The sequence below is a fragment of the Manis pentadactyla genome, chromosome 9, assembly GCF_030020395.1.
Source record: "Manis pentadactyla isolate mManPen7 chromosome 9, mManPen7.hap1, whole genome shotgun sequence".
NCBI lineage: Eukaryota > Metazoa > Chordata > Mammalia > Pholidota > Manidae > Manis > Manis pentadactyla.
The window spans coordinates 125,328,141-125,340,376 of record NC_080027.1 but is presented as its reverse complement, the minus strand read 5'-3'; the positions used below and the strand labels follow the sequence as shown (position 1 = coordinate 125,340,376).

Genomic DNA, 12,236 nt, shown 5'->3' with positions numbered 1-12,236 from the left:
TACATTCCTACCAACAATGTGTGAGGGTTCCAATCTCACCACATCTTTGCCAACACCTGTTATCATACTAATTTTTTGTTACAGTCATCCTAGTGGGTGTAAAGTGATATCTCACTGTGATTTTGATTTGAATTTCCTCGATGGCTTGGCATACATTGAACATCTTTACATGTGCTCATTGGCCGTTTGTATATCTTCATGGAGAAGTGTCTATTCAAGTCCTTGGCCTACTTTTTAATCAGGTTGTCTTTTTATTGTTGAGTTTCAAGAGCTTTTAATATATTCTGAATGCTAGATTCTTATTAGATACATGGTTTGCAAATTCCATGGGTTGTTTTCACTTTCCTGATACTGTCCTTTGAAAGAAAAGCTTTCCATTTTGATGAAGTACAATGCATCTATTTTTTTCTTTGTGTTTTTGGTGCTGTAGATGTTGTATCTGAAAAACTATTGCTTGATCCAAGGTCATGAAGATTTACTCCTATGTTATCTTCAAATGGCTTTATAGTTTTAGCTTTTCCCTATAGATCGCTAGTCCATTTTGAGTTAATTTTCATAGGTGGTGTGAGGTAGGACTCCAACTTCATTCTTTTGAAGTAGCTATACAGTTGTCCTAGCACCCTTTGTTGAAAAGACTGTTTCTCCCCCTTACATGAGCTTGGCACCCTTATAGGAAATCAGTTAACTGTAAACGTATGGGTTTATTTCTGGGCTCTCAATTTTATTCCATTATTCTATATGTTTGTCCTTAGCCAATGTTACCCTGTCTTCATTACTATAACTTTGTAGTGAGTTTTGAAATCAGAAGTGCGAGTCCTCCAACTTTGTTCTTCTTCAAGAAAGTTTGCTTACAATGTGCCCTTTGTATTTCCATGTGAATTTTAAAATCAGTTTGTCAATCTCTGCTGATTAAGCCAGCTGGGATTTTGATAGAGATTATGTTGACTCTGTATATGAATTTGGAAAGTATTGCCAACTTAACAACATGAAGTCCTCTGTGAACACAGCATGCCTTTCTGTTTATTTATTCTTTAATTTCTTTCAGTGGGGTTTTACTATATATGCAGATATATATGTCTTGCATTTCTTTTGTTGAATTTATATCTTGGCACTGTTATAAATGGAATTGTTTTCTTATTTTTCTTCTCAGATGATTCATTACTAGTGTATAGATGCACAATTGATTTTTTTGTACATTGAACTTGTATCCAGCAACCTTTTTCTTTCATTTAACTGAGTTCATTTATTTAACTTGATAGCTTTTACAACTTCTTAGTCTGTATCTCTCTTCTTAATCTGTATCAGTCTCCTGAATTTTATTCCCCTCTCTCCAAATACTTTTGGACACTTCCACTCAGATTACATGATATGGGCCTTTAACTCAGCATGTCCAATGTTAAAAGGCACCTTCACCTCCCTTAGAAATATGCATGCCGACCCTTTCCCTTCTGTAGTTTTGCCCAATGCAGCCGTTATCGGCCTGGTGACCCACACCACTAATATGAGAGTCATCCTTTCTGTCACACTGTTCCACCGTATGTGGTCAGTCAGTTATAGGTAAGACCCCTGTGTACACCTATATATCTGTATAGATCTCAGTGCTGTCGCTCCTCCGTCTTGTCACTGCCCCAGCTCAGGCTTTCATCATTCCGCATCGTGACAGTCATTTCCTAACTAGTCTTGTGTTGCTCAGTCTCTCCTTCATTCTGTCCCCAGAGTAACCCAGTAATGTCAGTTAAGACCAAAAATCATTCCAATCTGAATATGGACTAGATTTTAAATTAAGAGAATTACTGTTCATTTCCTGCATGTGATAATATTGTGGAATAATGTCCTTATTCTTAGAAAAAATCAGTGGTAAAGTGTCATGTTATTGGCAACTTGTTTTCAAACATTTGAAGAAAATCTGTTTGTGAGTATATGTATGTGTGCACGTTTGTTATGTGGAGGAAGAGAGGAATTGCAACTATAATAAAGTAGCCAAGTATTGCTGGAGAAAGCCATGAAAAGTGGTAGGTGACATCTCCACAACACTGTAGGGGGTGCGCTTTAATTATGTCCCTCTTAGGCCTGTTCAAGCTGAGCTCATGCATCTGTGCACTGCTGTTTCTCCTTGACTGCAAGCTTCTTGAGGACAGAGATCATTTCTTACTTACTTTTTTCCTTTTGCATTTTTTTATGTTGAAACATGATGGGCATGCAATACATGTTTGTTGAAAGAATGATCCACAAAATGAATAATGCGGACCTAGTGGTTGGTAGGGTCCGTTCTCCTCTACCTTCTGCATCTGGCCTTGCCTCAAGTCTCATGTCTCCTTTAAGTCTACCTTGTCTGTGTTCTTCCCACTTGCACTTGCCCGCAGAACTTCGGATCAAGAGACAGAACTCCTCAGATAGCATCTCGAGCCTCAACAGCATTACCAGCCACTCCAGCGTTGGTAGCGGCAAGGATGCTGATGCAAAAAAGAAGAAGAAGAAGAGCTGGGTAGGTACAGGCTTTGGGGCCGGGAGCTCTGAGGACCATGGTGGACCCCTTCCACCTTGGCATAGGGGCCACACCCCCCTAGAATTAACCAAGAGACAGTCCCTTCTGATGCTGAGTGTGGGCTGATGTCTGCTCAGAGCAAGGTCTGCTGAACTTCTTTTCCCGCAGTCTTCCATTTGTCCCACGGCCTGAATGCACACGCTTTCCTGGGGCTCTCCTATATTTGATGAGGTCAAATATATTTGGCAACAGAGGGAAATGCCTGATCTGTGCCCTCCCCCATCCCTTCTATACTATGGAAAGATTTTATGAACAGAGCTATTCATTATGGATGCTTCTGGAGGTCATTTGTTCCATTTTTTGGAGAGAGGTTTTTAGAAATTTACAAATTACTTCAAAAGGAACCTTAATGCATTACCTTTGACTGGTCCAAAGAGTTGTGGGTTTTTCCTCCCAGATAATCCTAAACTGCCGTTGAATGGCCTTCCTGAAATGGTTCAGGTGGATCTCCCGCACTCTGAGCTCCTCTGCTGCCTGCGAGAAGAGCAGGGTCCCCACACGGAGACCCCTGGCTTCTCTGCCCCCTGTGCAATAAGACTGGCCCACAACCTCTGTGGAGGCAGACAGGTGTCAGCTGTGTGAAATGAGTGATTAAGTGTTGCTTCTTTTTTTTTTTCCCCCCTTCAAAATGCTGACTTCAAATCCCTATTTTTTTCCAGGTCTATGAGGTAAGAGACCCAGTTCCTCTCCCTGTGTTTTCTCTTTCCCTTTGCCATACCTTCCCCATTTCCAGAGCAACTTCTCCCCCTAAAAAATGCCCACTCATAAAACTAACTGTAACAGCCACCCCGGAGTTCCTAATTCACTCCACTGCATGGTCCATTCATGGCTGCCCACATGAGGACAGAGGAGTGGTCTGGTTGGGGGCCTTACCAAGCAAAATCCTTATCTGTTCCCTCCTGTCTTCCCCTTGTTACAAAATTGGCCTGTTATGAAAGCAGCCAAATTGAGCTCCTCCTATCCAGAAAGTACACTGTCTCATTTCTTTGTTGCATCAAACCCAAGGAGCCCGAAATGGAAGGGAGTCACCCTGACCATGATTTCCAGAGGCCAATTCAGTTTGGGCCCCGTGTGCACATGTAGCTCTTGAGTAGGATGGACCACAGACAGGTGAGGGACGCGGTCCCTTCCAGGGCCTCACGTCACCCTAGCAGCTGAAGCCCTCTGAGCACCCGCGGAGTTGCCAAAGACATTTCAGGGACGAGAGTCTAAGACAAACAGAAAGGTGAACCCGGAGTTTCTGTTCACAGACCAGCCAGCTGAGGTCCACTGACCCCATCCCAGCCTGGCACGAGGTGTCGTGAGGGCTATGGAAAAGGGAGTCTATCATCTCAGCCATAAAGGGGCCTGCAGGGTGTCTGGGAGACAAAAACACATTGTGCATGTAATACTGATAACAGTCCAGGTGCTGGGCTCCGTGACTGCTAGAGGAATTCACTGGTGAGAGACACCGGGTGCATGTGGCAGGGAAACACCACAAAGGAGGTAAAGGCTAAACTGGGGTGGGATTGAATAGGTACAGAGGAGTGTGTTGGAGTGATTTCTGCACAGATGCTGCCTGGTCAAAGGGGGCAGGGAGGGAATCAGTCTAGCTAGAGGTCTGGCTAAGTAGGGGGAAGCCTGAAATGCCAGGATAATTAGATTCCTTTAAGTTAGCGTTTCCTGAAGTGTGTCCCACAGTGGTCCATTGAGGTGCTCCTTAAAAAGAGATGCCAGCATCAAATCTGAGTATTGCGTTTTCTACAGTGCACATCAGCATAGATGTTCTGAGGTGTCCCTCAGTGAAGAGTCCTGGTTCAGGTTGTTCGATCCATTGTTTTCTGAACTCATTTGACCACAGACTCCCTCCCCTCGGAGCACCAATCAGCACTCCCAGCTCTTGTACTTTGGGAAACCTGCACTACACCCAGAGCGCTGTCCTCCCTCAGGGATCTGAGTGGCCTTAGCAGGTGCATGCACCAGCAGACTGTGGCCACAGGATCTCTTTTCTGCACATGCACACTCATGCAAGCACACACGTGTGGCTCCCGTGAGGCAGTAGTGTAGAGAGGACCTCATCAGATTGCAAATCAGGAAGCCTGAGTTCTCGCCCCAGGTCTTCAATCCCCTCATCTCAAGCAAGTCAACACTGTGGCCTTTTGAGCCTCAAGTCTTCATCTTTCCAGAGAACCGAGCCTTATGGCAGTTTTGAATGTTAACTCCTCACTGGCGGTAGGTCTGCACACACACTCCAGCTCGTGGACACACACGCTGTCCCTCAGAGCCCCATGGCAGCCGGGCTGGTCCTCCTTCAGTCCTACCTAGTGGAGACCCCAGCACACAGCAGTCATGAGCTCCAGCCATCACCTGCCAGCTGCCCGCGCTCCGGGAGAGACTCTTAGAAAGAAAGAGCACCCTCCAGTTTGCCCGTCTTTTCTCACTGTCCCCAAGATCTGGTTTGCCTTTTTGCCCTATAGCCTTCGACCCCTCCTTTACTCTCTGTCTCTTGCTGCCGTTCCATATCTGTGTCCCTGTGCGTGTGTGCATGCTGTAAGGATGCATGGGAAGGGGTGTGGGACAGGACCCTGGTTTGCATTTCTAGCTCATCAACACCTGAGATCAAACAAGCTCTGGTCAGGTTGTAAGACCCCAAGCGTTCTGAAGAAATGCTGGGAACTATCCCTCAGTCTAGGACAGTTGGGTAGAAATAGTAAGAAACCCTGTATCTGGTTGTTGTAATCATTCTGTGATGTGCTGAGCACAAGAGACCCTGAAAGGAACTTGAAGCCACTCTCTTCTGATTTCCAAAGAATCATATGGTCAGTTTTGGTGAGCAGAGGAGCCCAGGGCAGAGGTGGGGCCTGAGGCCCAGAGTGAGCTAGGCTGCAGACGGAGCAGTCACTGGTCGGCTGGAGAAGGTCCGCCCTGTGACCTCTGGGGGCTCCCTCTGTCCCTCTCAGCAGCACAGGTTCCCATGGGAGCAGAAAGACCCGAGAAGTTCCCACAACCGGCCACAGCAGCAAACCCGAGTATTCCACTTTGTCTGAGCCCTGATTTCTAGGCGACTTCTGTCCATGTTACACGAGTCACATAGAGCCGTAAGGAGGGAGGCTTGATTGCAGCAGGCAGAGTTATCTGCCTCTGCCACTGCTCAGAAGTCTCAAACTAGTCGTCCCCTCTCCGGAGTGGAGCCCTGACATCTCTCTACCTGGATCTGCTTTTTTCTAGCTTCGAAGTTCCTTCAACAAAGCCTTCAGTATAAAAAAGGGACCCAAGTCGGCTTCCTCATATTCTGATATCGAGGAGATTGCCACACCCGACTCCTCGGCCCCCTCGTCCCCCAAACTACAGCATGGCCCCACGGAGACGGCTTCACCCTCCATCAAGTCCTCCACCTCATCCTCCGTGGGCATGGAGGCCACCGAGTAAGTGCTGTCCTAACTGCCCGCCACCCCGCCTGGTGCACACACACACTGCTGGCCAGAGGCGGCAGCAGGCCTCAAACGGTACCCTGCCCCACCTCTCCCTGGGCACACGGGGCCAACAGACGGAGCCCTCCTCTCTCTGCCAAGTGAGGGTCTGGAGGCAGGAGAAACCAACACTGCCACCCATGGGCCTTGATCTCCCCCCCGTGCCTCTAGAGCCCCATGCAGCCTGGCTTCACTCTCACTTCCTTACAGGGGCCCTGCCCACTCGGGTCCCCACACCAGGCTGTTCCATGCCAGTGAGGAGGAGGAGCCGGAGAAGAAGGAGGTATCAGAGCTGCGTTCCGAGCTGTGGGAGAAAGAGATGAAGCTTACAGACATCCGCTTGGAAGCCCTCAACTCTGCCCACCAACTGGACCAGCTTCGCGAAACCATGCATAACATGCAGGTCAGTGTCTGGGCAGAGGGTGGCAGGAAGGGGAAGGCCAGGGCTGGAGAGCTGTCCAGCCCTGCTACCTGGCCCTGTCTGTTCTCGCCACAGTTGGAGGTGGACTTGCTGAAAGCAGAGAATGACCGGCTAAAGGTGGCCCCAGGCCCCTCATCGGGATCCGCTCCAGGGCAGGTCCCTGCACCGTCTGCTTTGTCATCCCCTCGCCGCTCCCTGGGTCTTGCGCTCACTCATTCCTGCAGCCCAAGCCTCACAGACACAGGTATCTGTCTGGGAGAAGAACCTGTAAGGGTGGCATAAAGAAAAGGACTGGGGTCACCGTGAACGCCATGCCGCCTGCTCTGGTGGCCCCTTCCCTGGATCGGGGGGGGGGCAGCAGTGCCCGAACCAAGCAGGTGCCAGTGTCAGGAGACACAAAGAGTTGTTATGGTCCTTTACCCTTAATTACTTTTCAGTCTGGGGCTTCTGTTTCTTCTGTGTGGTCAAGGAAAGTATTTGGCAAGGATGGCAATTGGAATGTTGAGGAAAGCCTATGGGTGCCTGTAAAACCAATAGTCCTTTCCGCTCCTGCAGACCTGTCCCCCATGGATGGCGTCAGCAGCAGTGGCCCAAAGGAGGAAGCGACCCTGCGGGTGGTGGTGAGGATGCCCCCCCAGCACATCATCAAAGGGGTAAGGAACCTCAGGGACGGCTCGTGACAGTCGTGCTCACCCAAGAAAATCTGGGCTCTGCATAACTGCCAGGACAGAGGACCCCACTCCTCGGGCCGTCCGGGGTCTGTCTGCCTTGGACCCCTCTGCCCTGAGGCTCACATCCTCTGCCCTGGCCATACAGGACCTGAAGCAGCAGGAGTTCTTCCTGGGATGCAGCAAGGTCAGTGGAAAAGTCGACTGGAAGACCCTGGATGAAGCTGTTTTCCAAGTGTTCAAGGTAAAGGGCTACACGTACTTGCAAAGGTTCCTCATCCTCTTGTGAGATGTTGAGCCATCCGTGCATTGGGTCTTGGGGACCTTTGATGCTTTATGGAGAGAGGCTGAGCGGGATGTGCGGGCCCCTCCCTCAGTGGGTGCAGATCTGCTCTGTGCCCTGCGCTCTGTCCTGCCTGCCTCTTCTGCCTCTGCTGTTGTTCCTCAGCGGGCCTCACCCTCCTTGCTCGTTCCCCTTCCCCTCCGTCAGGACTATGTCTCCAAGATGGACCCAGCCTCGACCCTGGGCCTCAGCACAGAGTCCGTCCATGGCTACAGCATCAGCCACGTGAAGCGAGTGTTGGACGTGGAGCCCCCGGAGATGCCTCCGTGCCGTCGAGGTGTCAATAACATATCAGTCTCCCTCAAAGGTCAGCCTTTGTCCCTTGGGGTGCCATGCTAGGGGGTGAGGGAGGGGAGAGGCTCCTCAGAGAACCTCGTGCATTCATTCAACAAGGATTTCTTGAGAAGCCACGCCTTGAAGGCCGCTGTGTTTAAATGACGTGAGCTGTAAAAAGATGAGTGAGACCCCGGCCTAACTTGGCTTCTAGGGACATTTCTGCCGGATGGACTTCTCACTCCACCCGTGGACCTGTGTCCCTAAAAATAAGATGTAGGCTTTTAAAACCAGGGGTTGGGGGTGCCGTGGGCCCGTGGGGCAAGTAGCTCTGAGTTCTGTCATCGGGCTCCCGGATGAAGACAGGATTGCCCGTCGGGGTCCCTTGCCGTCCTCAGGGCCCTGGTCAAGACTCCCGCTTTCTGGGCTGGGGGTTCAGGTCTGAAGGAGAAGTGCGTCGACAGCCTGGTGTTTGAGACGCTGATCCCCAAGCCGATGATGCAGCACTACATCGGCCTGCTGCTCAAGCACCGGCGCCTCGTGCTCTCGGGCCCCAGCGGCACCGGCAAGACCTACCTGACCAACCGGCTGGCCGAGTACCTGGTGGAGCGCTCTGGCCGCGAGGTCACCGAGGGCATCGTCAGCACCTTTAACATGCACCAGCAGTCTTGCAAGGTGGCTGCCTCCTGAGACCCCGTCAGCCTTCGTCCAGGCCTCGGCCTTCCCCAGACTTTTCTCCGGCCCTGCCCACCCTGTCATCTCCTTTCCCCTCTGCTCACCTCTGTTGACCTGCCTCCCCTGTTCGGTGTCTTCTTCCCTCCCTACCACTTCCCCTTTCTGGCCCCGCCTCTGCCTCCACTTTCTTTCCAGACTTTTCTCCTGCTTGGATCTCTACACTCTCCCCAGCCTCTGTTCAGCCCCATTCCTTTTAGTTGCTTGCTGGCTCAGCCACACCCTCCCCTTTCCCACCTCCCTCCCTGCCTACCCGTCAGTCCCATCCTGCTCTCTCATCTTCTCCCCTCCACCTTTCTCTGGAGCGTTACTCTCAGGCTTGGGGCTTTCTGGGAAGAAGCACTCGGGACATGTTACATACCGTGCCACACCCAGTGAAAATCCCCTTAGGAAATCCCATGTGTTCCCCGCCCCTGGGAGATGTAGGGACCACTGTTTACGAGGGTTGCCTTAGAGCTTTGGGGGGATCACCATGTATCTGTGGTGGTCGGGTTCTACAGTCAGATGTCTGTGTGCTTCAAGCTGGAGCCCAAGGCTCCCAGGTAGCCCAGAAGTAGCATAGCTTCTCCAAAACCCTGCTGTCCGAGGCTGGTCCAGGTGCTCACCACTCCCGAGTGCTGACCCATTGCCTTCTTTTATTTCAGGATCTACAACTATACCTCTCCAACCTGGCCAACCAGATAGACCGGGAAACAGGGATTGGGGACGTCCCTCTGGTGATCCTACTGGATGACCTGAGTGAGGCAGGCTCCATCAGCGAGCTGGTCAACGGGGCCCTCACCTGCAAGTATCACAAATGGTAAGCTGGAGTCAGCACCCAACACGTCACGGTGGGAAGAGGAGACCCCAGGCCAGTCCAACCTATGAGCTTTCCACTGGGTGCACAGCGCAGAAAGCAAGTATTAAGACAAATCTAAGTAAATCTCTTTTCTCTTTGTCCCCATAGTCCCTATATTATAGGTACCACCAATCAGCCTGTAAAAATGACGCCCAATCATGGCTTGCACTTGAGCTTCAGGTAAGAACTATGGCTGAACCTTCCAACCCTACCTAAGAGCCTATAGAGTAGTTAAGTCCCAGGGTCTGGCCAGAGGGTCAGTAGGTAGGAGGTGGAGAGAGAACTGGCCAGAGCCTTCTGGGCTGGGAGGAGGACCATCGAGGTGGGGAACGGCTGTAAAACTTCAAGAGATGCAGCTAGGTTGCTGGGATTCAGGTTCTCTGCCCACTCACAGCCTCCTCTGGGTCGGTGAGGTCAGATGGTCATCTGCAGAGGATCCCTGATTAGAGAATCAGCTCTGCCTGCCCCGAGCTGCCTCCCTGGGCCTGGTTGATCGACCCTGCTATTACTTGAGAAGACACTAAGCAGGCGTTAGTGGGAGGCAGGCAGGACACGGGACGGACTGGCGGGGGTGAGCCCTGATGACGTCCCCACTGCCGCTGTGACCCCATCTCGCCATCCCTGGTGGCAGGATGTTGACCTTCTCCAACAACGTGGAACCAGCCAATGGCTTCCTGGTTCGTTACCTGAGGAGGAAGCTGGTGGAGTCAGACAGTGACATCAATGCCAACAAGGAAGAGCTGCTTCGGGTGCTCGACTGGGTGCCCAAGCTGTGGTACCATCTCCACACCTTCCTTGAGAAGCACAGCACCTCAGACTTCCTCATCGGTACTGGGGTTCAGCTTCCCCTTTGGGTCAAGAGGTGGCTTCCCTTCCCTACTTTGCCGCCTGGAGGGGTGCTGCCTTTTCTTTCTGGAGTTTGCAGCATGTAAAGGAGTTAAAAGACCTTGTGACTTAGAACCACTCAATCACAGAACAAGCATCCCCATGCATTGAGCACCATGATTTGGGTGAATCGCTTCAGCCATCAGAAGGCTAACCCCGCGCTCTCACGTTACCCCACAGGTCATAGGAAAAAGGGAAGGTACCTGGGAGGGTATTTGAAAGCTTCCCTCGCTCCCGCACTCCGACCCTGTGAAGCATTACTTCAGAGACTGCCAGCCAGGCAGTCAGCTCCCACTGGTCGTGAGGTCATCTCAGTGTAGCCTAGCTCTAAATTTATTTTAGTCCTTTTTGTTATCAGACCCCTCTGCCTGGTATCGGGGTAAAAGAGGCACGTCGGGGAAAGCTGGGTTCTCAGCCATCTCAATGGCCTTGTCCTCTCCCCTAGGCCCTTGCTTCTTTCTGTCCTGCCCCATTGGCATCGAGGACTTCAGAACCTGGTTCATTGACCTGTGGAACAACTCTATCATTCCGTACCTACAGGAAGGAGCTAAGGATGGGATCAAGGTGAGCCCTACCCTCTGACTAATCAGTCTGCAAGGTCAGGCCATCCACCTAACAGAACAGGAGCATCTCCTCAGTGTTAGACACAGGCTACTGGGATCAGTCACGTTCTCTTCCTAACAGAGTAAGGCTCAGCACGGACTAAGCTGCTTTCCTGTCCACAGCCAACCTTCAGCAAACGGCTAAGGGGCCACTGCCTCTGGGGCCATGTCTCCAGTCCTGGGCTTTCTGGCTCAATGTCAAACTCAGCAGATAGAGAAATACGCTAAGAATTAAGTAAAACCTTATCATAGCTTTGGCTCATTATCCAACTACTAATAAAAATGTTACTTTAGCCAAGTTACTTAACCCCTTTAATATCCTCACATGTAAAAAAGGAAATAATTAAGTTCTGTTCTGCCTAAATCACTGGGTTGTTTTTAAGACAAATTAAATACGTGAAATGATTTTTAAAAGTTAGAATAAGAACTTTGTGCAAAAGGAAGATGTCATTTTTTTAAAACCTCAGTTTTCTCACCTATAATTTAGGGCATATTGATCACTAAAGTTCCTTCCACTACTAATCAGCTGTGATGCAATGACTGGACCCTATTAGTCATGTGTCATCCACAGAAGCAATTTGTTTCCGCAATAGATAGCTACTGATGATAGGGGAAATTTCTAGAAATACTATCTATCAGACCAATATCAGAAATTATGATTTCATTTAATTTTGCATTATTATTTGTTGTTTCCCAATTTAAAAGCATTTACACAGATAACATCTGTTGTCAACAAAGACAAAAATATTTTTTAAGGTATTTGTTACTAAAGTGGAAGGATTTCCTACCTGAAAAGTAAAATTATGGAGTCATGAGATGTATACATGTTAAGTCTTAACACCATCTGCCAAAGTGTTTATCTCCAAAGTGGTTTTACCAATATACTCCAACTTACTTCCCTCTTTGGGCAACTCAAAAGAAAATTCCAAGGGAACCAGAGCCTACAGGCTTTGCATTTGAGGAAGCACATGTCGCCGTCAGGAGATGGCGTAAACAACCCTCTGGAATGTAGGTGCCCTGCCAGTAACCACTTTCTCCTTCTCTCCAGGTCCATGGACAGAAAGCTGCTTGGGAGGACCCAGTGGAGTGGGTCCGGGACACTCTCCCCTGGCCATCAGCCCAGCAAGACCAGTCAAAGCTGTACCACCTGCCCCCACCCACCGTGGGCCCTCACAGCATGGCTTCACCTCCTGAGGACAGGACAGTCAAAGACAGTACCCCGATTTCCCTGGATTCAGACCCTCTGGTGAGTAGAAGCCACTCTGAGGTAATAGTAAGAGCACCCTTCGTGCTTACCCTGGTAGAGGCCTGAGGCTGAAGGACATTAGTAAGGCGGGACTAGGCTGAGGCCAGGGAGGAGCTGACTCTCAGCATCCTGGGTTAGATCAGATACCTGCGGCCTAGCTCAAGCTAAATGATAACGCACGCAAGCAAGAGGTGTTCTGGAAAAGACCTGACCCCACGCAGGTCCTGGGTAGGA

At 50.2% G+C, this 12,236-nt stretch overlaps 1 protein-coding gene across 5 annotated transcripts in view; it reads left to right on the top strand.

Moving 5' to 3' along the window:
* The window catches only part of NAV1 (neuron navigator 1), a 232,594-nt gene that overhangs the window by 212,363 nt on the left and 7,995 nt on the right, over nucleotides 1-12,236 (top strand). For all 5 annotated transcript variants that reach the window (XM_036909519.2, XM_036909518.2, XM_036909517.2 and 2 more), the window contains 13 exons: nucleotides 2,364-2,485; nucleotides 5,753-5,949; nucleotides 6,205-6,397; nucleotides 6,491-6,659; nucleotides 6,971-7,068; nucleotides 7,232-7,327; nucleotides 7,574-7,733; nucleotides 8,139-8,374; nucleotides 9,076-9,230; nucleotides 9,378-9,449; nucleotides 9,901-10,097; nucleotides 10,600-10,718; nucleotides 11,805-12,002. In XM_036909519.2, the coding sequence (XP_036765414.2) occupies nucleotides 2,364-2,485; nucleotides 5,753-5,949; nucleotides 6,205-6,397; nucleotides 6,491-6,659; nucleotides 6,971-7,068; nucleotides 7,232-7,327; nucleotides 7,574-7,733; nucleotides 8,139-8,374; nucleotides 9,076-9,230; nucleotides 9,378-9,449; nucleotides 9,901-10,097; nucleotides 10,600-10,718; nucleotides 11,805-12,002 (2,012 nt within the window). The remainder of the gene's footprint in view (nucleotides 1-2,363; nucleotides 2,486-5,752; nucleotides 5,950-6,204; nucleotides 6,398-6,490; nucleotides 6,660-6,970; nucleotides 7,069-7,231; nucleotides 7,328-7,573; nucleotides 7,734-8,138; nucleotides 8,375-9,075; nucleotides 9,231-9,377; nucleotides 9,450-9,900; nucleotides 10,098-10,599; nucleotides 10,719-11,804; nucleotides 12,003-12,236) is intronic.